The sequence below is a fragment of the Phalacrocorax aristotelis genome, chromosome 1 (assembly GCF_949628215.1).
Source record: "Phalacrocorax aristotelis chromosome 1, bGulAri2.1, whole genome shotgun sequence".
Classification (NCBI taxonomy): Eukaryota; Metazoa; Chordata; class Aves; order Suliformes; family Phalacrocoracidae; genus Phalacrocorax; species Phalacrocorax aristotelis.
In genome coordinates, this window is record NC_134276.1 from 149,826,544 (window position 1) to 149,854,312 (window position 27,769).

The window sequence follows — 27,769 nt, forward strand, 5'->3', positions numbered from 1 at the left end:
ACTGGCACCTTTTAAGTTCTGAATTGGCAAAAAGGCACCAGCTTGGTGTTGGGAGTCACTCAGGTGTTAATGAGAGCATTAACTGACAGATGGCATTCAAGATATTTCTCCCCTCTCCAAAGAAGAGAGCTTCTTTGCTACAGCAGAGATCAGGAAAGCTTAATTCTTAACAAGTGTTCAATGCTTTGGCACAAGGCAAGCCCTCTAGAAGGTAATGGCAAGGATTCAGGGTTTGCTGGGATGACCTCAGTCAAACATCATTAACAGGGTCAGGAGAAGCAAAGCCTATTTCAGTAGAAAAAAATAATGTAAGGGCCCCCACGATCAATCTATCGTGGCTTGTCAGAAAGAGAAAGCTTAGGCTGACCTTAGAAGCAATATGAGTTACTACTACCAGCCTGACCTTGAGCTCTCATGTAACAATGGAGACTTTTTTTTCTTACTGTATTAATGAGCTTTCTTATCTGAGGTGGGGGAGGAAGCCTTATGGACCAGCTTTTACTTTCCCTTCAGACAATTTACCCTACTGAGAAACTTAGTCAGGCATGATGCAGGGGAAAAAAAGATACTACCCCATCCTTCCAGGGGAGAAAAGGGTTGGATAGGTATATTCCCCATTTCCTTCCAAGCCTTCTGTGTGCGGCTCCCTCAGAAGGCGTGCAAGCCAACAGGAAGCACATATTCCTCAGACCATGGGCCAACTTGTCATCAGGGCAATCAGACTGGCAGAGGCTCAAGCGCAACAAGCACCCTGAAAGGCCCCTCCTCAAAACACTTCACTGAAGCAGAGCAAAATGACCGAGGAGCTGGAGATCAGGAATTGTGACCTTAAGCTTTAATATCCATATTTTGTTTCCAATTCAGCTAGCAGCACCACTAGCTGCACCACTGTCCTGCACCACTGGTGGGGACAGACGTTACAAATTCCAGCCAGACACAGCCTCGAAGGAAGCCGTGACTCCTGGCCACGCCAAACTAGTGACAGACCTCGGCAAGGTCCAACCCTGGTAGAGCCCTTGTGATGAAGGAAGCAAACACGCAGGCTCATCCTGCTTTTCAGTGTCCTCTTTTGATTGATGCCTGGAGAAGACCAGCTGGCCTACAGGGGCTGTAAACAAAAGGAGGACAGCTTACATTAATGGACCCTGAATGATACCACAAAATAGGGGAAAAGAAATTAAACTGCATTTATCAAGGTTCCAGAGTGAAGTTTCTCTTCCCAGAGTCAGAAAGACAGCAGAGATTGCTGGAGCAAAAGACCATCACAAGGCATGTACAGGCCTGCATCTTGTCCTCCACTTCTAGCTAGAACTAGTTTTCTGAATGCAGACACTGCCCAAATCTCAATTCTGTGGCTTACCTGTGTGGCCATCAGGAGCACTGGCAGTGAAGGAGAGGAGAAAGACACTTGAAGAATCCGAGCATGGATTGCACTGAGGTCTACATCAGTGACCTTCATTGTCACCCTTGCTGAACTTTCTACGTTACAACCATGGTTTTGTTTCAAATCATAAGGACAAGAAAAATAGCTGGTTAGCAAATGTTAAGTAGCAGCAGCTCTTCCGTAAAGTAGTCTGGTCCAACTCCTGGATTTGGCAGTCTGAAACATGAATGATCAAAAGTTTCCACATCCATGAAAGATATTCCCAAATTCTCCACACGAGTAGAGGACAGCAGAGTAAATTCAGCAGCCTAGCAATTCCTGTTCCCTGCCCCTCACTTGTCTAGCCTATATATACTTGCTTCCAGAGCTCAGATGTGGCACTGAGATCACCCCCAAGAATATGCTGAAGAGATGTTTAGAGAAGACATCATGGTACTGGACCTTTCCTCCAACATGATAATACAAAGTTAGGACAGGAGGTTCTCCAGCAGAAGGGCTGCTCCATCTTGCTAAGAAAATCTAATTTATGTGGTTGGATGCCAGAGAAGTCACTGCCTTCCCAGCTGAACTCCTAAACTGTTCATGTTTAGGAGAGGGAAAAAAATCATCAAAGAAAAACCAGGGTTATCAGCAGCTAAGAATACTCCTCTTGCTCCATGTCTTCCTCCATCTTACCTCGAGTGTTCTTCTATACAATAAAAAACGGGGAAGCTGGAAGGAGAGCTGGCAGATATGCTGTATCCCACTGAGAAGCAGAATAGGAACAGCTATGGAGCGAAGCAGTGTCTCCAGGGAGGCAGAGAGAATGGAGAGCTGATGTGGGCTGTCTAGTCTAATAAGGGATCACACCACAGGAACATGTGCTGGCTTGACAGAAGCAAGTGCAGCCACTTAACCTGGGTATGACAGCTGAAGTGGGAGAATTGCTTTTCTACCCCCAAAAAAGGGGAGCATGAAGGAAAAAGGGGAAGCCACAAGGTCACCACAGCTGCCCGACCTTCAGGGAAGCTCCAGGTCTGCTCATGTAGACTTCTGCCCCCAGCCCAGGCAGAAAAACTGAGCAACCAAGGAATTTTCCAGTTTAGGCTCCTTAGTGCTACTAGACCACACTCACCAACTCTTGAATTAGCTGGAAATGCCCTTTTACATGCTGTAAGCTGATATGTGCTGCCCTCCACCCTTTTTCCCTCACACAAGGGACAGGAGGCAGAAAATCCACCCTTCCAAAAGGAGACGCCAGCTGTAGGAACTGAACTCATCTCACACACCCGTGTGGCAAAAGGGCATGCTCTGATCTTCCACAGCTGCCCACAGTCCATGCTTCTTCTGTGATTCTGCTTTTATCTAGCAACCACCCTACGCATGACACAGCTGCTGGGAGTGACTTGTTTGTTATTTTGTTGAGAGAAGGCAGAAAAGCAGCAGAGATATCGGTGCAGATATAGCACAGTCTCATGCTGGCCTGTTCTGAAAAGGCTCTTCCCTTAGGCTGGCAAACGCCGGGGACAGGCAGGAGTGCCGAGATAAACGTCTATTTGATCTTCTCTCCCCCATTCACCCAGGATTTTTCACTGCTTTATGTTCACTAAACACCAAGGCAGCTAATCAGTGCTCTGTGACCCCTGTTAATTGGGCTGAGAGAAAGGCAGCACCGGTAGGAGAAATCACACATACCTGTTACTTTGAACTGTCCTGTCATTTTCCATCTCCCTGCTTGCAGGAGCTCCAAGCACCCTTCTGTGAGCCAGGGCTGCTCTATTTTTATCAACATCCCCAGGATCAGCAGGAGGGGCCACAACTGTTTTGTGTGGTTGTCCTGCCTCTAACACCTCAAGGTACAGGGAGGCAACAAAAATGCATGTTGTTGTTTCTCCTTCTGTGGGAGAAGGTGAAAGTGATTTTTGGTGAAGGAAACACCATCAGAAGGTGCTGATGGCCCTTCTACCTACACCCAGCCACTCCTCACTGCTGTTACCTGCATCTCTGTTGCTCCCCCTCTCTCTCCCCACCACAATACCAGGGAGAAGCAAGCAGATGCCCAACATTCACCTCCCCTCTCAAGAGACCAGCAGCCTATTTGGCCAAGTAAGCCAGAGAAAGAAAGCAATTGGTATGAAGATGTGAAGCACTGGAGGAAAGAGGGGTTGGATTTGCCAAGCCTGGTGGATTATGCAGTACTTGGAGGATGAGGAAGACACATATGGTTAACTAGATGCACACTGGGTGCGGGGGCCTGTGTTTGATTTTTAGGTAGGAGAAAGGGCTGCTTGCATGTTTTTGTTGTTTGATTAGGGAAAAGAAGAAATAAGAATATGAGCGTCAATAAAATCAGAGCAGCCAGCAACATCCCAAACAACAGCTGAAGGCATATGGTACCAAAGGAAGAGAAAGTCCTGGGGGCAAAGGGGGTGAGCAGGATGATGCGTACGCTGCCAGACAAATTCAAGAAATATTAATGGGATTAAAACAAAACTTAAAACATGATGAATAGCAGTTTGTTTTTCAATGCCAGCTCAACCTTCCCCTCAAAGTCAGTGTGTCTCTGTACAGTCTACATGAAGTGAAGACCTGTGCTCTCAATGCATGCAGTGGTATGGACAGAGAAGTAGGAACCCCCTCCCCCACTACTGATGCTGCAATTTGAGTGAAAACTGGTAATGACAAATCAATGGGTTAGATAACTGGATTAAAGAGGAGGAAAAATAATTCTGCTAAAAGATCCTGAAACATCACTGTGGTGAGCAAACAGTATTGCTATATATATTTGTGAAAACTTGAATTAAAGTAGCAATAGATGAACAGAAACTATTATTTACCTTGAATGACTACAAAGAGGAGACTATTTGAGACAGTTTTAAAAATTGTCTTTTTCCTTAACTGTAACTGCATAAATACAATTAATTAAGTGTGGTTATGCTGTTTTCCATGGGCATTGTTTGGTCTGGCTCAGGGTGACCATTTTTGCACCAAAGATGTATTTAAACACACCTGCCCAGCTTTGCCAACATACTAACCCCACATACGCTCTGTACTTCACCGTTTATTCAATTTTACCTTTAAGATACTACCCTGAAGCCATTAGTCAAAGGGTACAATAACAATTCAGTTGCCTTCAGTGTGATGTACAGCCTGCAAGAGCAGCAAGGGGAGGTTTAAACTCCAAGAGGAAATCAGGTCTGTAACTGGCCACTAACATACATTTTCCTACCTACCATTGTGTTGAAACATGCACTATAGCTCCAGCACGGAGGAAAGCAGATGACATTGCAGCTACTTTTTCTCTTGCCTAAAAACACAGACCTCAGTTCCTTGAGACTATGGCTGAAACTGTAAAATACTGTGTATCTGGAAATATATAGGAACTTCCAGAAAACTGGTAAGACAGTCTGTTGGATATCCTGCCTGTCTGAATGGGAATACTTGAGTGTCCATCAAGCATTAAGTGGTTTCTGCTTCTTTATCAGGGGGTGCACTGAACAGTTTGTCAGTCATAGATGAGACAAGATGCATGTTCCCAGCAGTGTCAGCTGTCCTTTTCCTGCCTTGAGGAATCAATCTGTTGCACCAAGGGCGCCTAGAAAGAGGCAATATCAGTTACCGAAGCTTTACTCAGAAAGGGAGGCAGAACTGATACTACAACAGAGTAGTACCAGTGCTGATGCCATCACACATCATGTCCAAGGTAGAAAGGACCAAGGAAAGAAGCCCCATGTACCTAAGATAAATTAATGACAGAACTGAAAATGTCTCTGTATCATGCCTGGAGAAAGTTGGGTATCAAGCTGGCATGTGAAACTGCAGGAGAATACAAGGGAGATGTCTACGTGTATGTCACCCCTTGCCAAGTGATGACATTGATCTTGGCTGGGGAAGGGCCAGGGAAAGTGGCTTTCATTAAGCAATGAATTCCCTAGCATGCTAGTGAATAGGGTCGGAGAACTGAGGAGCGCTGGAGCTCAACGCTTCCCTATCCAACAAGATCTATCACAGCAGCTAGACTAGGAACATGAATTTTTCCCTGACAGGATGTTCAGATAGAGTGGTAAGAATCTCCTGAGACCCTGAAGTGCAGAGTTTTCTGTCAGGCTCAAAATCAGAAAACAAGTAACAGATGTCACTGGCAAAGGCAGAATGGCAGAAGGCAGAAGAGAGGTCCCGAGTCTCAGAGCCAACATCAGGGTGTGTACTGAAGGCACTGGAATGTAGGCTGGTACTGAAGGACAGGAAGATAATGGTGATGAGATGTCATGGTCATCAGTACTGAGGTTGGTGGTACCAGTACACAAGACAGAGAAGTACACAAGGAGATCCAGCTGAAGGAAGGATACACTGATCTGCAGGGCACAGCTAGTCCCCTGGTGAAGCATAAAATCACCAAGAGAAGTTTAAGCAATATTGATGCCAAACTGGAGACTTTACCAGGCACATCAGCAGGCAGCAGGCTTGATGATGCTGAGAGACTGAATGGTATCAGTAAATTATGTCACTTTTTAGATGCAATGGAAAAGCAAGGAACCCAGGTTCTCCTCAGAGCATGTGCTCTCGAGGTAAAAAATCTGAGACACAGCGGTTTCCAGGGTCAGTTTTAGAGCTCAAGGAGCAGTTCCTGGACCCCAAAACAAAACTGTCTGACCTGGACATTTCTGAGCACAACTTAAAGGGAGGTACCTTCCTCCCCCCACAGATAGGAGGCCAGATTTTTGTCAGCCTCCTAAAGAAAGTCAGACAAAGGCAGGAGGGTCCATAGGCAGGGTGAAATGCTGATCCTGAAAGGCCCTGATCAGCAGGTGAAACTCCTCCAGTCCCAGCATGGATGGATGCCTCCCAGCACCACTCAGGAATTCAGAGTGCTGCATTCCTTTCTGCTCAGTTCTTCCCCAAGGCTTATCAGACACTGAGGATGCGAATCACTTATAGGCATAGCTATTTCACAGCCAAGGCAGCATTTCAAGCCTGGGGGCTTCTGCATTGCTTCTGTGTCAAGTACCTTTGGCTCTGAATGACAAAAGGCAATCTCTTGAAGGATCAAAAAGCAAAACAAAAAGAACCAGTGTTAGAACTATTTATTAACTAACCCAAGAACTAGTTACAGGTTGTTAGATACAATAAAAAGGGAGAGAAGGATCTGGGTGCTCAAGAGGGAAACAAGTACCTTGGGGGAAGCCAAGTCTGTCAGTCGGGGGTGTGTGTGTGTGTGTGTGTGTGTGTGTGTTTAGGTAATGGTGGTGAGGGTGAGAGGCCTGGTAAAATGTAGGCTGTTGGCTACTGCTTTGAAGGGTTCTGCTAAGGAAGACTTTGGTTCATGCATGCTAGCTGTATAGCCAGCACATACTGATCTGACCTGGAAAAGAGGTGCAGTCCTTAAGGGAGGGATCTTGATGGCTACACAGACACAATGAAGCGTGAGAACTGCTGCTGCATGCTCTGCTTTTGCTACACGCTGCCTCCATGTGCATACTTTGACACTTAAGGCATGGAGTTTTTCCCCCTTGTTTTGTGTCTTATTCTGTGTGATCTTGACAACCAACCACACAGTGCATGCCCAACAACAAACCACTCCAGATGTGGTGAAATGAAGATCAAGCCATAGTAGTCTCTAGCTCAGGAGGGATGAACACAGCCTTCTGGATAGTCCAGAATAAAGGAACATACCTACAGCCCAACTTTCACCTTGTGAACTGACCTGGTAAGACAGCAAGGGCTTTGATTGGTCTGTGATGTCATTTCACTTCTCCCATCGATTACCTTCACCTGAATCTAATCAGGCTTCTATCCATGCTTGCTTGCCTGCCAATTTTTGTGGACATGTGTCTGTCTTTCTACTACTGTAATTTGATGGCAATGCTCTTTCTGAAGAGAAGCGGATCAACCCTTGGGAGTTGGAGCCGATTAACTTACAAAAGACCCAAATGCATCTCCTATATTCTGAAAGAGCAAATAGGAATGAGGCTCACTGTGCCCCACATTCAGACTGGAAGAGGATCATTACTTACTATTCATTCCTGGATCCTTGAAGGACAAGTGAAGCCAGCTTAATGCTGCATTGTTCATTCCTAGTGCCCATCAATAGAAAGCATGCGCCCAATTCATAGCCATGAGGAAACACAACAGTATTGCTGTGCCATAAGCTCTTCCAATTGTTTAGGGGCTGTAGAGAGGACCTTAGGGTATTACAGTGATGATGAGCACTGTGGGGAAGAAGCTAGAGTTATTGTCTTGATGATGATAGGGAAATGGGACACATTTTATGTGCCATGTATTATGGCACAAATCCATATGAAACAAGCTCTTATGTGCCTTGCTGCTCATAGAAAAATATGCTTAATGTGGGAGAAGAGACTCTCTTCTGAGGCAAAAAATACCTAGCATAGGGTTGCCTTGAAGCAAAGAAGCTTGTCGAATTCATTACTTGGAACCAGCCCCACATATTACAAGTTTCTGGGTACAATGGATGAAAACAAGTTTTTACAGATAAATAAATGGGTCCTAAAGAAGTCCTTTTGGGATTCTTTTCAGAACAGGTATTTCCTCTTCTTTTCTCTAAAGCTTAAACCACTACTCTGACTGAGCCAGAAAGTGACAAAGGATGGAAGGTAAAACGAGAGAAAAATTTAAAGTATAGGTGACTTAGAATGGAGACTGGCATGACACACCAAATCATTTTAGTGGCTTAGCAGCTGGCCAGCTGTTCATCAAGCTTACTGGGGCTAAAAGGCTCCAAGAAAATAATTTCAGAACTTCTCCAATATTCATCCGTGGACTAAAGATCAGTTTCTGAACCTGGCTGAGGTGCTGGGAGGTGGCCTGCAAAATCAACCAAGATGGAGCAAAGTCCTGCACTGGTGGGTTGGAGCATCAGTACCTTAAAATGCAAGTCTCAAAAGTGAAGGCAAAGGTTTCACATGGGGAGAATGTCCACATCCTGTCCCCCTCTCTCCATCACTCTTTGTCTTCTTCCTTCTATTTGCCTCTCATCCATCTGCCCTGACAATTACAGCACAGCTTTCACACTTTCTTTTTCTTCCACCATTTTAATTTTATTCTCCACCACACCTACGGAACAGTACTTCTGGAACATGCCACCAACTTTTCTTCAAACTCTTCTTTAAAGATTCATTTTATCCATCTGAGAATCAAAGACATTTACTTAGCTTTATTTATACTTGAACTCTATAATTTTATTCCACTGTGCTACTCATTAATCTCTGAGTGACCGTGTTATTTTACAGCTGTAATCTCATCCTTCCTTTCCCAACACCTGCCAGCTGCCTCATTTTCACTTTTTACCCTTTAAAAGGCTCACCTTGAATAGCTTGGCTATTATTATAATAAATATTAATATTAGATTCAAGATGAGCAATGTAGCCACTTCATCTCCCTTGCCCCCTCATGGTATCTCCTGTGCCGATGATACTGGGTTGATTCCAGAGGCCATCCACCAGTCTCCATGATGTATGCAAGGCAACACTTGTTAAAAGTCAGACTGTAAATAATGCTGATCTTGTTGATATTCACTTGGCATTCATGAATATGATTCTGAGTTAGTGAGGTGCTTTGTGGCTGGGCCATTGAAACTGTTGTTATAATCAAGGTCACTGGCACAACTGCAAGAGCTGGCTGTTAAAACTCCGTCTGAAAGGTAGCAGTCCTTAGGTCTGCTGCGACTGAGCTTAGGCTGGATGCCCCAGGTGTTATGGCATGGACTGAAGCGTTGACTTCATTCAGATTGTGCCTTAGCTTAGCCAGTCCTGCAGCCTAGTTCACCACAGTACCCATGAGACGGAAAACTTGGCATTGGTTTGCCAGCTACCCCTGTTGACCTGCCACTTTATCCCCTAGACCAGACCAACATACAGTGGTTCTTAAAGGACACAGCTCACGTAGCCACATGCAGAAGGGCAGTTAAGATGTTAAGTGTTCTATTGAGGGCACTTCTACCAAAACATGAGACCTGGGATAACTCCAAAGTAGCCTGTAATGAAACAGTCCATACAGAATAAAGGACAAGGATGGACAAAAGTGACAAAGCAGAAGGAAGAAGCTTAATATCTCTGAGTGTTTAACACAGTCATCAGAAATGGGCATTCTGCCCCAATGGGTTAGAAGATTTCAGATTATACCTTATCTCTTTCTGAGGAAAGCTCAAATAAGTGATTACAGAAGAAGCATTAGAAAATAAGCAGAAAAGAGGCAGTATTCTTGATTGGCAATTCAACAAGTAGGGAATATAGCTCTTCAGATGCCATACTGGGAGTATTTCTCAATGCCACCACTAAGGGTATGCAGGAAATAATTAAGACAATTGTGGGGGAGGAAAGAGGAATTAAGGAATACCTTCTTATTATCCATATTCATAGGATCATAGAATCACAGGATCATTTAGGTCAGAATAAACCTTTAAGATCATCAAGTCCAGCTGTTCACCTAGCACTGCCAAGTCTACCACTGAACTATGTCCTTAAGCACCACATCTACATGTCTTTTAAATACCTCCAGTGGTGGTGACTCAACCACTTCCCTGGGCAGCCTGTTCCAGTGCTTGACAACCTGTTCAGTGAAGAAATCTTTCCTAATATCCAATCTAAGCCTCCTCTGGTGCAACTTGAGGCCATTTGTCCTTACCTTATCACTTGTTACTTGGGAGAAGAGACCACCATCCAACTCGCTACCACCTCCTTTCAGGTTGTTGTAGTCAGCAATAGTTTCCCCTGAGCCTCCTTTTTTCCAGGCTAAACAACCTCAGTTCCCTCTGCTGCTCCTCATAAGACTTCTGCTCTAAACCCTTCATCAACTTTGTTGATCCTTCTTTGGACATGCTCTAGCAACTCAATGTCTTTCTTGTAGTGAGAGCTCTAAAACTAAGTACAGTATTCAAGGTGCAGCCTCACCAGTGCCAAGTACAGGGGGACTATCACTTCCCTAGTCCTGCTGCCACACTATTCCTGATACAAGCCATGGTGCTATTGGCCTTCTTGGCCACACTGCTGGCTCATATTCAGCCAGCTGTCGATCAGCACCCCAGGGCCTTTTCAGCCAGGCAGCTCTGCAGCCACTCTTCCCCAAGCCTGTAGCGTTGCACAGAGTTGTTGCGACCCAAATGCAGGACCCAACGCTTGGCCTTGTTAAACCTCATACAATTGGCCTCAGCCCATAGGTCCAGCCTGTCCAAATCTCTCTGTAGACCCTTCCTACCCTAAAGCAGATCAATGCTCCTGCACAATTTGGTGTCATCTGCAAACTTACTGAGGGTGCACTCAGATCTCCTCATCCAGATCATTGATGAAGATATTGAACAGAACCAGCCCCAACACCGAGCCCTGGGGAACCACTTGTGACCAGCTGCCAACTGGATTTAACTCCATTCACCACAACTCTTTGGGCCCGGCCATCCAGCCAGCTTTTTACCCAGCTAAGAGTACGCCTGTCCAAGCCACGAGCAGCCAGTTTCTCCAGGAGAATGCTGTGGGAAACAGTGTCAAAGGCTTTACTAAAGTCTAGGTAGACGACATCACAGCCTTTTCCTTATCCACTAAGCTGGTCGCCTTGTCATAGAAGGAGATCAGGTTAGTCAAGCAAGACCTGCCTTTCATAAACCCATACTGACCGGGCTTGATAACCTGGTTGTCCTGTACATGCCACGTGATAGCACTCAGGACGATCTGCTCCATAACATTCCCTGGCACTGAGGTCAGATTAACAGGCCTGTAGTTCCCTGGATCCTCCTTTGGCCTTCTTCTAGATGGGCATCACATTTGCTTACCTCCAGTCAACTGGGACCTCCCCAGTTAGCCAGGACTGCTGATAAAGGACTGAAAGTGGCTTGGGGAGCACTTCTGCCAGCTCCCTCAGTACCCTTGGGTGGATCCCATCTGGCCCCATAGACACTTGTGTATCCAGATAGTATAGCAGGTCGCTAACCACTTCCCCTTGGCTTATGGGGGCTTCATTCTGCACCCCATCCCTGTCTGCCAGCCTAGGGGGCTGGGTACCCAGAGAACAACTGGTCTTACTATTAAAGACTGGAGCAGAGAAGGCATTAAGTACCTCAGCCTTTTCCTCATCCTTTGTCAGTATGTTTCCCCCCTCATCCAATAAAGGACAGAGTTTCTCCTTAGCCCTCCTTTTGTTGCTCATGTATTTATAGAAACATTTTTAATTGTCCTTTACAGCAGTAGCCAGATTAAGTTCTAGCTGGGCTTTGGCTCTTCTAATGTTCTCCCTGCATAACCTTGCGACATCCTTGTAGTCCTCCTTTGCTGCCTGCCCCTTCTCCCAAAGGTCAGAAACTCTTTTTTTCTACCTGAGTTCCAGCCAAAGCGCTCTCTTCAGCCAGGCCGGTCGTCTTCCTCACCAGCTTGTCGTTTGGCACATGGTGACGGGCTACTCCCGCATCTTTAAGATCTCCTTCTTGAAGAATGTCTAGCCTTCCTAGACTCCTTTGCCCTTCATATTAAAACAAACAAGGTGCAAACTACAAGCCAAAGACTCCAAGGTTAGTTTACAGATCCAGAAAGGACTTAAGGTGGGCATGAAACAGATGATCCACTTGGGGAAAAAAAAATTCCAATGCATTAAAGGAAGAAATAATATGGAAAAAAATAATTGAGGTTTCTAAGGAAGCAAAAGCTGTCTGTGGTGCCACATAAGTCAATTAGATAGTTTTCAGCTACAGTGATGGACCAACCTCCTGGGGTATAAGAAAAAAAAGATCTCATGGGTGATAGGCAAAAGCAGAGATATTGTTTTTGTTCCTCCTCACTTTCTGGCACCTTTGCCCATGTTGAAAAAAATAAAAAATTAAAACATGTTATATAAAAAAAGCAATTAAAATGTTTTTCAAGAGACAATAGCAGCATACAAAATGTCTCCCAATGAGAAATATGATAAAGTCATTGAAACTTTTTATGCCATCACATTAACAGTAGTGAAGAATGAGTTTCACCCAAAGAAATGCTGAACAGCAGGAGCTTTTCTGGATTATTTTAGTTCAGTGTACACATCCATGTCACACCATCACTTCTTACTTAAAAACAGCTGCAGAAGGCTCCTGCTGCGGCTGTTGCCGTTAGCTGAAGCTCTGATCTTCCTGTCTTGATACAAGTCATCAAGTCGCATTTCCTGCTGGAATTAAAGTGGCAGCCCCTAGGGACTATGCAGCTGCCCAATTTATATCAGAGAAAATCTGAAGCAAGCACCAGTATTTTTTCAAACTGCTTAATTCTTACTTATTTATTTTTTATAAACTCCAAATTCTATTACGAGTTTTCTCCCTCATCACTCCCCACTTTCCAGGAAGTGGCATTTTGAAACAATTAAAAGAAAAGATAGATGTTTCAAGGCCTGTGCACAAAAGCTAGAGGCAGGAAAAATGTATGGGTAAACTCACTGACATCAAACCAAACGTGCTTGTAGCATAAAACCGAGCAGAGAGAGCATACAAAGATATTCAAGGATATTAGTTATTTTATGTGGTTAGTATTTCAATGGTACAGACGGTATATGAATACAATGAAGGTTATTTATAAAACAACAAAAGCTGCAGCTCATGGAACAGAAGTATTTTGGGTTAAAGCAAAAAGAGGAGAGCAACAGGGAAACTGTCCTGGCCAAGTGCTCAAACCACCTGGTGCCAGGCAAGGACAGCTACCGGGTCATTGCTAAAGATGCTAGAAGCCAGAAATGCAGACTACCACCTTTTTTGCTCTGTACTTCTACAGTGCTTAACACAGCAAGAACCAGGTCAATGAAGAGTGTTTCTAACAGCTATGATAGGTTATGATAACTAAGAATTTGGAGAATATCATGTGGCATCCCATTAAGTAGTCTCTGCAGTTAAACACAGATCTCCATAACTCAAAGAAAGTCTTAAGTTACCAGACATTCAGCACTCCTTAACCATCAATCAGGGTAAAAAACAGTCTCTCTCTTTTATGTAAACTCTTTTTAAGAAAAAAAGTCTATCATAAAGAATATCAAAACCAAGGCAAAGTTGCTGTACTTCAAACCAAGAATCACAGAACCCTACAAAAGTATTAATCTTGGGTTTTTTTTCAAAGCATAATAAGCAAATCAAACTAGAGTATGTTAAATTGTGCATTAGAAGGGCTCTCAGCTAGGTTCCTCTTCCAAAATTACTTGAGAGCACATTATAATTAGCAAAGGTATGTGACAGTTTTATACCCCTCTATGATGCATGATTAAAGCCAGGCAGCCCAGCTCTGCTGCAAGTTCTGCACGCTGTCAAAACAGATGTGACAAGAACTACAAGCTGCTCCCAGAAAGGCTGTGAGAAAGCATAGACAGATAACATTTTGGCCATCAAAGAGGTAACACACGATCCAAAACTAATTAAACCTTAAAACTCCTCGGAGAGGTAAACTGTATTTTATATGAAGCTATATGAAGCACCTTGTGCTTGAGCTGCAATGCTCCAGCCCAAGAACATGGATGAGAACAGGCTCCTACCTTCTCCTCTGAGGTGCAACAGGGAGCAAAGTCTGCAGTCTAAAGATTAACAGCTCACAGCCTCAGCACAAGGATGCGGAGCACAAATGACCGTTACAGAAGTTGCTGCTGTAATGCCACTATGAGGGTCTGTGAAACTGCTCATTTTTCCCACACGAGACAGATACCTACTATGTATCTGCAACAGAAAAATACGGAGTCCTGGCCTATTGTGAAAAGCCAAACCTAAACTCCACACAGATTCTGCCTCTTACATTTGCACGTCTTCGTCTGCTGAGCACTCAGAAAAACAATTAGAGGCTCAACTTCTTACCATTAATACAGGACAAACTAAGTACAGTAAGGAAGCTGTGCATCAGCCAAGGCCCATGCCTCTTGAACTCAGATTAGGGGGAACAAAAGTGTTGGATAAATATGTAAGGAACAAGGAGAATTTCAGGCTTTAAAAACACACATTCCTTTTGGATAGATATTCCATGGCTGGTTTGTAAGCATGAAACAAAGAGTGGGGAAAGTTTGTTTCTGAGAAGTGTATCCAAGCCATTATTTTTGTTCTCATTTATGTACAGATTTCCATGTTTAGACTACATCTTAATGCTTCTTCCTTTGTGACATCCCCTCTGCATACAGCACCTTTCCCTCTGTTTCCAGGTAGCCTTCCCCATTGCTTCCTCTGCAGAGCTTCAGAGCCCACCTCCCTAACATCCCAGTGGCTCCAGGCCGTTTTCCTGATAGATTCCTTCAGCCATTTCCACCACACTGCTCCTGCTGGGCTCTTTTCCCCATCACCCCTGCAGAAAAGACTTTTCTTATTATTCCCCTGCCCATGAGGTAGTCCCCTTCTAATGGCGGTGCTGTAGAAACGGTGAAGCTGGTTTCTCCTTCAGGCAGCTCATGCTTTCCTTAGCCCAACCATTCGGGCGAGGTATAAGTTCTCGCAACTTCACCATGTGACTTCACACTCCTCCGTTTCCTATTGCACCTCTCGTACATGGACAGACCCCCAGCAGCAGCTTACATAGGTACCCACTTATGCTGCATACGCATCATGACTAGGCTGCACAAAACCACAGTTGGATTACCAGCTCTCCCTTCTGCGATGACATTACCTCCTTGCAGATTTTGCATCTCAGAGTTAACCAAGGCTGTATTTACACGGGCACAATGTGGGGCCTACACGCAATATGGAATAACAAGTACACATTGTTGAGCTGCCAAGTGAGGCAAGTAACTGCATGAGTGTATACGCATGTGTACATGTGTAACCTTCCCCAGACAGACAGACAACTTGCCAAGGCCTAATGACTCACCCATGATTCATCCCTGACTTTTGTTAGTTAAAACATTGAGAAAGGGGAGGCAATTAGACGGTGCAACTCCTAAGCAGACACTCTTAGATCTGGAGAGTTGAGGAGATCCTCAGACTGTTGAATTTATCAAACTTACCCAAGACAAATCTTCCACTGCTTCTACAAGGCTGAGCTGATTAAGGTGGGCAAAACACTTAAATCACTACTTTCTGGTGTGAAGAAATAAATTTGCTGCATGTTTATAAGCAAGATTATATTGCCTTGGCTGTTTTGATGAAGGAGGTATACACAATTGCAGTCCCTTTACAATCAAGCTTCCTCATTAGATCAATTTCATTCAGCGACAGTAAATGCAGTGCAGCTGCCTGGTTCAGGTCCTGATACCCACTTATGCTGAATGTCAACCCAGTAATGCAAGAGAACTTACTTAAATGGCATATATATATATAGACTAACTATATAGATTTTGTTGGACATAATCAGTTAATTAGAAATACAGCTTTCAATGGAAGCAGCTATGTTTATGTCTATGCGCCAGCCTAAGCCTTGCACAACGGGGAATCTTAGGGAGCAGGATCACTTAACACCTCTTCTAAGCAATTGCAAGTGTTGCAAAGCTGTCTTCGTCTCCACAATTATGCTTTGCTATTAACATGATTCACAGAAGAACAAATAAAACACACTGCACAAGCCTTCATTATCACTGGAAGCACATTTCACTGTGTGAGTGCTGATCCTCATGGTGATCCTAAAGAATGATGTTCTACAGATGTCTCATTCTGGGAGGCTACTTTGGTGGACACTAACAAAGTGTCTCTGGATGTCCAAACATCAGGAGAATGTGTCAAACCACCTTCCAACATCCTGCAACTGAACTGATTCCAATACTCCTCTTACTTCCATGAAAATAATTACAATTGACCCTCTAAAAAAAAAAGGGGGTCTTCCATGCAAGTTAGGTGGCTGCAGAGCAGCAAGTTTTATTCTGTGCAATACATATAAAATGTTGAAAACATATGTGATGATTTAAAGACTTACTGTGATATCACTAATTTGACCAAATAGAGTGCAGAGCATAACAGCAGATGTGAATGTTCAGTGTATGGGGTAGTGCTACAGCAGAGCATCAAACAGATTTGTATGGGACCTGAACAAAAAATTTTGCTTAACAACGGGTCTGTAAAATTAAAAACCTACAACTCAACCCAAGAAGAGCTGGAATTCCCTTCCACTTGGTGAAGCATCTGGCCTGATTGCTGGCGGCTGCCGATCACTGCCATGTTATCACTCTAAAGCCGTGAAACATCCCCGCGACTGTGTTAATTAGCTCCCCTTGCAGAGTGCTTGAGCCATAGAGCGAGGTTACTCACGTGATGTCTCTGCGCTGATAGCAACCTTGAAGAAGGCAGGCGATCAGGTCACTGATAAACTCCACATCATCCCTGTGAAGAGCAGCTTCCAGTTCCTAATGAGCAGAAAGAAGAGAAAAAAATTCCAACCATCAAACTAATTCCTTAAAATTTACTGCTGCTGAGCAGGACCAAAAAGGCCCAAGCAGCCTCAAGTATATGTACAGCAGCAGAGCATACACTGGGTAAGCCGACCTTCCCCATCATTAAAAATACTGCTACTATTACCTCTTCATTGCAACAGTTTATGGGAAGACCTTGAAAGGCTTTTACTGAATGTCACTCTCCAGCCAGAAGACTAATGGAAACAGAAAAATAGGGTTCAGTGAGGTTGAGTTACCACAGCCTAATAAGAAACCCATGATTTCTCCTACATTCAGCTGATGGGCAGGAATCAACAGTTTCATTCTCCTGCTTTGCTTTCCACTCACTAAGGCTGGTGAGCTAATTTATAAGATGTGCTCAGAACACATGGCCCTAAAAGCCACTTACACGGAGAAGTAGCAGTTTCAGATGGATAGCCAAAAATGGCTGAAAGCTAGCAAGCAAATGCCTCAAAGAAAAGCATTGTTTAACTTATATCTCTTTGTTTGGGGTTTGTTGGTTTTTTTTCCCCAGTAAGAGAGAGAGAAAGGATGAAGGGATGTCAAACCTCATGACCCAAAACCTCAACCCTTAATGGAGGCATGGAGAGTTTCATGGCTTATTTCAGCATTATGGAGTTCATGTAAAGATGTGATGCAGGAACTGATTCACTAAAACGATAAACTTCTGAAATGTAGTTATTACGAATTTCACATGTTGTGAGAAATACCTGTTTTTCAGCTAGCAATTTCAAGCTTTGTTTTCCAAACATTACGAGGTTAACTACAGTTTTATTTATATGTCAGAAAATCACTTGCAGTAAGAAAAATCCACTTCCTATAAGAGTTATCATCAGTAGCACAAAGCAGTTAACAAGATTTAATATGGATAAATAACAGACGCATAGGAACCTATTCTTTTTTGGTTTCAGAGTAAATAATGGATTGAATACAAATTCCTACTTGAATGTTACTCAACAGACTGTTACACAAATAGCTAAGCTAATGGCTACAGAATAAAGGTTAATGGCCAGAGAATAAAGGATAAACGTTTTGGCACTTACCCAATAAAGAACAGAAAGTGCTTTTTTATTAGCCCACAGTAACTGCGGTAATAAAATTATTGATAACAGATTGCAGATTAAATGCCGCTTGTAGTTTTTTATTGGAAATGTATTAATGGCATATTTTTATTATCCACACCACTCTTATTTACCTCTTGCACAATATCCAAAGTGCTTCACGAGCGGAAGCCTGACACGTGCCCTGTGAAGAAGGTATTAAACGCATCCATTATATGTGGAAACTCTAGGCAAGGAAAGGGCAGCGGGCAGCCGAAGCCTGACATAGCATCCCTGCTGCAGAGCTAGGAAAAGTCCCAAGAACCTCTGTTCTGGCCTCTAGATGACTACCCTGCTTAATGACAAGTTAATACAAAAACTGCAGGTGCTGCTTGCCATCCCTGGGAGAGAGTGATATTATTGTTGTAGGAATAGTAATGATGCTATATAAATAGCAATTACTGAGTGAATTCACTTGGTAAGCAGCTAGTATTTTGGAGGTGTTGACTTATTTTATTGGTAAATGACTTTAGTGGACATCTGACCTCTAACAAAACCTACCTGAGAGGGGAAAGAAAAAAATACGTGATGTGCTAAAATATCACAGGTCTGTTTCCACAGTGAACTTGCAGCTTGTGAAAAATGACATGAGGGCCCAGAATAAAGGCGGGGGGGAAAGTAAGTCTCCGGGATATTCCCCCCCATTCAGCCTCTCTTTCTTATCCACATATACTCTGTGCGCTAAAGCTGTCAGTCAGCAGACTGCCCCTGCTAGGATGCGACAGCCTTTTGTATGAAGGAATATTTAAATTGCTTCCCGTGAGCCTTTTCAGCCTGCTGTTTGACTAACACTCCTTAAGCAGTGGCCGCAACCGGCTCAGATAACCCCTATCTCCAGCCATTGTTTTCCAGGCCCAGGAGTGACCTTTACATTTTTGGATCTAGTGGGTCACCCGGGGAGGAGGGGGACATTCCTCGGGCACTGGGCAAGGTGCTGTCTCCTGGGCAGGGACCTGCCAGCCTTCCCCAGAATATCTTTCTGGAGAGTTTCCCCCCCCCTTGCTGCCTCCTCTCTCCCAGATGGGTGTCTCTCATCCCTGCCTTCATGGTGGGTGCAGAGTGGGTTTGGGAACCTGATTCAGCTGCAGATGGATCTTGCAGCCATTTACTACAGGCACTGGGCACACAGACCCATACAGGGCTGGGTGCAGAGTCCCGGCACCACTCTGAGTTAAGGGCCTCTGGCACAAGTCAGGATTAAAAAGCCACACATAGTATGGGGCTAACAAAGGTCCATCGTTAGCAGGCGTGAGAGGCTGTCGGAGCCTCTGCAGAAAGGTGCTTGCACCACGCTCCCTAGTACCGTGGGTGCTGCCTGTAGCTCACTCTGGTCCTCTTGTCCCTACCGACAGTTGCACCCGGTGCCAACAGGTTATGGTAAAGGCACAGTTCAAGTATTACTGTGATTATTTGTTTTGGAAAAAGACACTGACATAGTCCTGTAAAAGTTTTTGTCTACTTTCTTTTCCTGTCACTGCTTGCAATAGGGCAAGAGCAGCATGAGGTGCTTTAATTTCCCTGGGGTGGATCCATTGGCCCTGTTCAACTGAATGTCACAATTTTCTATCCCATTGGAGCCTCCAGCTTTCTGCCTCAAAACACCTAAATCCTGGACTTTTCCTACATGCCCAGGGTGCTGTGGGAGCGCCGGGGACCAGGAGTATGTGACACAACACTTAACATCTCAGGAGCATAAATGAAGAGTTAGGATCCCCTCGGGTTTTCACCTAATGCTTCAGATTTTGCAGGAGGAGGAATAAACCTTGTTTTTCCAGCCCTCCCCTCCAACAACAGATGGCCAGCAGAGCAGCAGGGTGCTCGAGCAGCGCATCTGAGCAGAGGTGGCCGAAGCGACCCAAGGGACTCCCAGGAAAAAGAGGCCACCAAAATCCCCCTGGTCCTGAGGGCGAACCCTGCCCGGGGCACCCAACCCCGTGCTCCTCCGGCCTGGCCAGGGCGAGCGGCTGGGTTTCCTCCCAGCCACCATCCCCCCCATGCCTCCAACCCTTTTGTTTTTCCCCTTTTCTCTTTGAGCACTGAGCTGTGAGCACAGAAATCTGAACCTTGCCAAAACGCTTTGGGGACGGCACAGAAAGGAAACAGAAGAGGCAGCAAATCAGCAGAGGAAGGGGGGGGACACACACATCTCCTCCTCCTCTAGCTGGAGAGAGCAACAGACAGGAGAAAAGCAGGATTCTCCCCCTCTCCAGCTGGCGTCACACTTCATTAGGGAAAAGCCTGTTTAACATCTCTCCCTCCCCCCAGCCCAGGACTAAATCCCCCCTGAGTTAGGCAAGGGCTGTTGGGAAGAGGCGGCCACCGGAGCAAGGGTGACCACCTTGGCCGGGAAGAGTGCTGGCCCGAAGTGGGACTAGCTGGGGCAGCCAAGAGGGCACCAACCCATCCCTCCCACTCCCTGGGAAAATAGTTGGCATGGGTGGGCTGGAAGGTAGGAGCTGGCTTGCCCTACTCCTGCCCCACGCCAGGCACTCTGGCAGGTACAGTTAATGCCTCTGGTGTGATACTGGCCAAGGTTTGAGTCCAAAACAAATGCTGCTCCCCCAGAGCTGCTGTGAACATGTATTAAACGCTCCTATTACCTGCATTTTGTTGCAATTGTTACTTCGGTCTGCTCTTGACAGCACACAAGTGCTCTGGCACCTGCACATGTAGTGACAAAAACCCCATGTGCCCCAAAGTCTTTTCAGTACCTTTTTAGTATCTGCCCAGACTTTTGAGAGGAAAAGACGGTCAACTTCCTGGGTAAAAGTAAATGAATGGGTCCACAAGTGGGACAGCAGTGACACTGGTCACCAACACCAGCGCAGATGTGACTGCAGAGCTGCTGCATGCACTGGTGTTTTGAACTATGGAAAGCAGCCAGTCAGGCTCCAGGTCCTAGCAAGCTGTCTGCTTGGAGGGTGGTGTCGCAAAGTTTGGGGCCCTTGTTTCAGAAGACGGGCTCCTCCAAAGCTGCAGGGAAGCCCAGCACGTGCGAGAGCCTGGCGTGACCAGGCTGGATGCTGAGGTACAGGACTACAGTTCTAAGGCCTCCTCTGTGTTGGAGCTGAATCATCTATAACCGAATCTGATGGACATAACCATTTTAAGCACAGCTAAGCCTTGTCCAAGTTAGCCATCAGTTTAAAAACCCCAATCCCCTCAGCTCTATTTCCATACCACTGCTGTTATCAGCTTTCCATTCCAATGCTCCCAAGCGACTCAACAGGCTTTTGCAGAGGCTTTAGGAGATCACCAAAAGATACCAGTGTGGGCTGTGCTGAGCCAGCCCCAACCCATGCACTGAAATTTCAATGCTGTCACTGAATCAAGTCAGGACGTTCTTTTCCCCTCACAGATAATTAATGACAACAGGTACCTGGGCAAGACTTAGGCGAATTCATGCAAAAGAGTACAGTTACCAGGATGGGGCAGGAAGACAGGAAGTCAACTGCAGCTCTGAAATGCTTCCAATAAGCATCATTTATTCCGTGTTACCTTAAGCTAGGTTGCGCGCATCACATGTACAGCTAGGAGCTCCTGCAGTCCTCCCCACCAAAGAGCCAGCTGTCCCCTGGCTGCAAGGGGGACACAGGGACTTGGTGAGGGACCATCACTCACCCCAACACATCCCAGAGCAGAAAGTGCAGCACCCTCCTTGGAGCCACAGTGCACACCCAAAGCAGCAGCAGAAGGTCAACGCAGTGAAAAGCGGGACACAGTCCCAAAGCTGAGGTGACAGGTTCCAGGTACATGACGGGATGGTTGCTCTGCCAAACCCCAGTCTCAGCTTGTTGGTCTGTCAGTGCACTCAGCTCACCTGCAAAAACCATGCCCTTGCCTTCTGCAGCCCAGTGCCATGCCCTCTCAGCTTGCGATTGCTGCCATCATATGGAAACAGTTTTCAAAATATGAAACCTATGGAGACTGCACCAATGGCATGACAAGCTGGGAGGGCACTGCAGGAAATTAGGGGTATTCCTGGGGCCATGTTACCTTAGAAGGGTAAACAGCAGTGGGTTTACATGGCTGCCATAAAGTCAAAAGGAAGTTATTTGGATCCTGATCAAGTCTCCCAGCTACATTATCTTAACTTTAGTGGCTGGTTGGAAACGTCACCCATTACCTAAGTCTACAGCCAGATGTGTCTCTCCCAGCTTTCCCACAGTCCTGCAGGAGCCTGCACCCTCTCTCTATAAGACACTCCAGGGCTTTACAGCTTCCTGAGCCAAAAGGCCTCCCATCTTCTCCTCTCTCTGCCTTTGCGTTGCAGGGAGAGGGGGTGCTGAACGCCCTCCCTGCGCTCCTGACAGCAGGGACCGAGTGAGCAGCTCTCCTCAGGGAAACACCATCTTCACCTCACCCCCTGGGGACCACAAGCTCAGGGGGAGCCATGCTGGGCCTTCTACAGTAGCTCTAGGGACGTGAGATGGTTTAGTGACACTCAGCACCACTCAGCAGTCCCAGCTCTTATCTGAGCTGCCACACTGGTGTGTGCGAGGGCAAGGGATGAAGGGCAAACACCTGAGGCAGGAGAAAAGCTACCCTGTCAGAAGGGGATTATCATCTGGGGAGGGGGAAACAGCAGAAGCAGCTATGGTCTTCTCTTTTCCCATTTCTTCAGGTCCCCCTTAGTGTCTGTCAGTGCCTTCTGAGATCTCTACCTCTCTCGACTTTCTGTGAGTAGACTTTGAGGGCTATTTCAAGCATGTTGTAAATAGGGGAATAATATTACTCCAGGGCTAAGCAGAGGTGTGAGATGACAGCTTTGTACGAGGGAGATGGTTATAAACAGAAAGCTAGGGAGAATTTGTCATATTGCCTCCACATTACGGCTGTTTGGAAAGAACAAATCCCACATGCTCCCCACCAAGTGCCGGCAGCGTGACGGGTAACCTAAGCCATCCTCTCCTCCAGCAGCTCCCTTCAGCTATGAAAGGGGATGCAGAGACATTGACTTCCGCTCAGTCCAGCCCTAGTAGGTTTGAAAATGCAAACTCTTTCCAATGCCAATGGACATTTTTGGTCAGGCTAGAATTTTCTAGGCTTGGTTTATAGGCATACTCCAGCTCTGTCCTCCTTTCGCCTCTCTATCAGGATGCTTAAACATTTGAGACCACTGTGCTATCTATCCACCACCTATCCCACTGGCCAGAATGGTTATGGCTTCTTGTTCTCCACCCATCTTAACTTGCTGTCTGATCTCTCCTTTGGGACAGGGACCCTCCCCTGTTTGCACAGCACGCCGCCGCTTGCTCTCCAGCTGGAATTTTTCACTGCTGTGTAATACAAACAAATATGAGCAGCTCATGCTGGGTGGCTAAACTGTACTGAAAAGAGATTTCAGACTGATCAATCCAGTCTCCCTTATGCCCCATAGCAGCGTGCCAGTGCTAATAAAGCTTTCCTCTCCTCCTAGCTCATCTTGACTGCAGTGCAAGCGATTTGAGACAAGAACTACATTCGTTATGAATTTTATGCATTGTCAGCACTTAAAAGATGTAAGACTGCTGCTCATTCCATTTCATCCCCCTGCAAAATACCGTTTCAGATGGATGGGGTACATCTGAAGCTCTGAAGTAACAAGTGATTAGTTTCTGTTTAATAGTTAGACATTAGTACTTTATGCCTCTAGAGCAGCTTTCATCCCAGAGCATCAAAGCATTTAAAGAACATTCAGTAAAGCTTTGCAGCACCTGTGAAGGAAGGGGAGGCACATGTGGAGCATTTTTTACAGATGGAGAAACTAACACAAGCCCCAGTATCCTTACTAGGGGCACGCTTCACTCACTGGTAAGGCTAAGAGAGAAGGCATAAGGCATAAGGCTTGACACTCGATGCCGCTGCCATAATCTTTCTTTTACAGCAGTTTTATTAGCAGCCAAAGCATTTGGAGATCATTCTATTTCCTTCCAAAGGATCATTTCTCCCTTTCAGAATAATCCCCTCTTCCTTCAGAGCAGATAATCTACACCATTTACCATAAACCAGTTATGCTGGCTGAGGGGCAAGCATCGCACCAGGCACTGAGATGGCTTTACATGGGAGAGCGACAGAAATTTCAGGCTCAGCAGGACTGATGGTCTCCAGCCTGTGGTTTGCAGACCCCATGGAACTCTTCCAAGAGGTCTGCAAAGGGCAATTAAGAAAAGCAAGCTTAACACCAGTCTGCTTAGATTTCTAATCAGGGGTCCGTGCCTTTACAGGAAAAGTACTGAGGTTGCACCCTTAAAAAACCCCAAACCAAAACACCCCCACAAAGTGGCTGACCACTATTGGCCAAGCCACGGACTCAACTCCTCTAGCTGAAAACAGTCTCCAAACACAACAGTATGAGAGGAAACACAGTCTGCTCGAATTGCATCCTGTTTTCCTCGCCCTCAGAAAGATATAATTTATTATCACCTAGAAAGGATCTCTCCCAGTAGCTGTGCTGGTGTGGATTATTAGATCTATTCAGATCGTTAAACTACTTGTAGATTGTGCTGGTTTGTGCTTTTGGGTTTTTTTGCTGGGAAGACAGACTGAGGAAAATGGTGAGCAGACAGCTAGAGATTGGGACCATTTCCGAAGTTAACCCATAATACTGTATAGATTATACACTGTTAAGCTCTCACAGTCCCATACCAGTAGTACCTTGCTGGTAAAACCAAATCAAACCCACCCCAAACTCCCTGTCTTCACAAATGCTGGATCTAGCATTCCCATTTACAGGCTAAGTACTACCAGCAGCTGAAGACTTAAAATTTTAGCAACCATTTTACGTAGAGCCTTGGGTGAGCCCAATCATGTCAGTGGGGAACAGCATCAGCATGGCTCTACCTGTTCTTGATGTTGTTTCTGGAAACAACATCACCAGGTTAGCCATGGTCCCTCCCCAGACAATCCAGCTGCACGATAAATAAAGAACAGCTGATCCTGCCATGTCACCATCTCCTGCGGTAAGAGGCTTCCTGGGTACCTAGTGGGAGTTCTGCTAAGCTTTTAAGCCCATTGGCAACATGGGGAACAGTCTGTAGCTCCAAAGCCAAGAGGCTCGAAGTAATAATCCGATTTCAAAGCTCCTCCTCCTCTCCAGCCAAAGGCAGCAAGGGAGGATGAGATCAGACTGTAGATGCTCTTCATTTTAGGTCTGGCCATTGCGCTCATCTGCTCAGCATGAGCATGGGGAAGGGAAAGGATGAGCGCCAAAATCTGGAATGGATTGCTTGGCTAAAGTTTCTGCAAAGATTTCAAGACTTACTGGGAAAATAATTTTTAAAGGGGATTTTCACCGCTCTCAATATATCCAGACTGGCCCATCTGAGCCAACCTCCACTTTTCTAGTTCATGTACCAGCCAAAACTCCTGGGGGATTTACTCCCTGCCATCATGGACTGCTGATGCAACATGGCATGCAAGCTGTGCAGCTGGTTTGCACTCGCACCACGAAACTTCTCCTGTAACAGCAACGAGCGGTGCTCCGGTATTTACATCACTCCCCCACTCCAGGACGTTATTAACTGCCAGTTGATAAGCAAGCAGTGAAAAAACTATCTTCATGGGCGTCAAAATGAACAGAAAGCCCAGATCACCCCTTACAGGCTCAGGTGATTCACTTACATCCCTTCTGCCCCTCAAACAAAAAGGATGACCTGGCTTTTGAATGGGGGAAGAAAGGTCCCTGCTCACCCTTGCCTGAAAAGGCAGGATCAAAAGGTAAAATATATTAAGATAATAAAAGGCTGTAAAGCCTTGCTTTTTCCCTCTAATCTGATCTCCACGGCCACCTATTCTTCTGCTTCCCCTTTGGATGCTGCGCGAAGTGCAGCCTGCGGCGTACCAACCACAAACAAACCCTGGCTGGTGGCTCAGTGGGAAGAGTGGCCTTAAAGAGCTATCGGCATTAAAAGCTTTTCCTCCTCGCTCCAGATCAGGCATAAGAAAAGCTGCTGAGAGAGCCTGCAGCCACACACAAGTACACCTCATGTTTCTACTGCCACACGTGGCCAAGATGAATGGTAGGTGAATTCCACGGCAGTGCCATGCTGAAATTCAAGTTCCAGCATTTTTTCTACTAATTTAGCAAATAAGAATTTGCAACACTATGAAATAGCTGCCTGTTGGTGTCAATCCTGATGATGCAGCCAGCTGACCACTCAGACGCATGAACTGCTTGTTTGCAACAAGCTTAAGAATAAGTTTCAAAAACATACATCTATTCCATGGCATAACAGTTTGTGGAACCATAACTAATAGGTCCCTTTTGTACTCTTAGATAACTGCCTGCACTACTCTGGATAGCGAAAAGCATCACCTTGCTTACCTATCAATACAAAAATGAATGGCTTTCACACAATTTTTTTTATTATTATAAGAAACACAGGTGCTACTACCCTAATGAGACATATATGCGCTAAGGGATAGGCTTGTCATAGGAAACGGTGTTTCAAGCCTATCAAATATTGTAATGCAAGTCACAGTTCCTTATACATCTTCATAATGCATATCACCATACGATCCAATGTCAAAGTAAATATGAGAAGTTACCTCTTCCAGTACTCACATTCTACTTTCAGCCTTTTCCAGAAAAATCTATATTTCATTGGATATGTGGAAAAGCCCCCCAGAGCTTTTAGAGCCTGATTGGGGCTCAGAGCCTCCATCCCCAGTGACAGCTATCTAGCATGCCTTCCCCAGCTGGCCTCCTGGCTCCAACGGGAATGCCACACACTTCCTCAGCTGTCCTGCTGAACGTGCAGAGCTGCCCTGCTCCACTGAGCTGTCATCTACCGCAGGATGCTAGTAAAAACCCAAACTGGACCCAACTGGGTTGCCTGGTGACCGAGGTGTCTGTTCTTGGGGCTGGGAGCAGCCAGGAGTCCCACCAGGATTCCCATCCCCTCCCTGTGGCTGGGGAACAGCAGAAAGAAGAAGGGTTTGCTCTGAAACGCAAAGCAAAAAGCTGGCAGTCCTAGGGTTTTTAGGCTGTCGAGTAAAGCATAAAATCTCAGGAACGGCTTCTGGCGACATACTGTGAGTAACTCTACATTTGCACAAGTGTCACCGGTGCAACTGTCCTGACTAAGGTGCCTTGGCCAGAGGTGGCCATGAACCACCACCTCTGCCCACGTCTGGAAGGAGCTCAGATCACATGTGTGTTTGCCAAGGGAAATTATACGGAACCCTTCATGTGCTGAGGATACTGATGCTCAGTGTTTTACTCCACATCTGGCAATGCTTGTAGCTCTCCTTCCAGACCACAGGATGGATATCTTCTTCAACACATATGCCATGCAGGAATTATTCTCTAGCTTAATTTGATGTTGTCTTTATAGCCAATAAATTTGCAGATTACTACAAACACTTGGCTATTTACGCAGTAATAGTTCTATCCGCCAGAAATGGCAAATTATTATTAATGTTAATTGTTATTATGATGTTCATAAATGTTAACACTAACTACGCTCTTAAAACACATATTATAAACAGCATTGTAATTTGAGAGAGGCAGTAAACTACTGCCCAGACACAGATGAAATCGGATCTATTATTGTAACACTTATTCTACAGACATTATCTGGAGTACCTTTTTCTCCTAAAGTCCTTCCTCCCACAAAGAAAAAAAACCAGATTTGTTTCATTACATTTTTAAAAATGAAACAAAGGTCTGTTATGTCTTGTAAACTGGAATAGCCAGCTTTGTTTCTGCAATTCAATGCAGAAGTGATGACACTGGATTATCCAAAGATCCGCACAAAATGCTTCGGTTGGATGAAAGAGCTGATCTGCCTGAAGTGGGAGGAAAAAAAAAAAAAGGGTAACAGATAATTATATAACCAGCTTGTAAAAGTGTTATTAGTAGAGCCTGGGATCATGAAAGCCCTGGCTTTTATTCTCACTTCATGCATTCAGTGATGAGAGCTAAATCTCTGTCCGTGTCTCTCTCCCCGCTCCGCCTCAAAGTTAGATAATCTTTAGCCAACCCTGTAAAACACTTGCAATCTTTGAGTAAAAG

At 45.4% G+C, this 27,769-nt stretch overlaps 1 protein-coding gene across 2 annotated transcripts in view; it reads right to left on the reverse strand.

Annotated features, from left to right (window-relative positions):
- CECR2 (CECR2 histone acetyl-lysine reader) overlaps window positions 1-27,769 on the reverse strand; it is a 97,859-nt gene that overhangs the window by 30,628 nt on the left and 39,462 nt on the right. For both annotated transcript variants that reach the window (XM_075115553.1, XM_075115542.1), the window contains exon 2: window positions 16,530-16,624. In XM_075115553.1, the coding sequence (XP_074971654.1) occupies window positions 16,530-16,624 (95 nt within the window). The remainder of the gene's footprint in view (window positions 1-16,529; window positions 16,625-27,769) is intronic.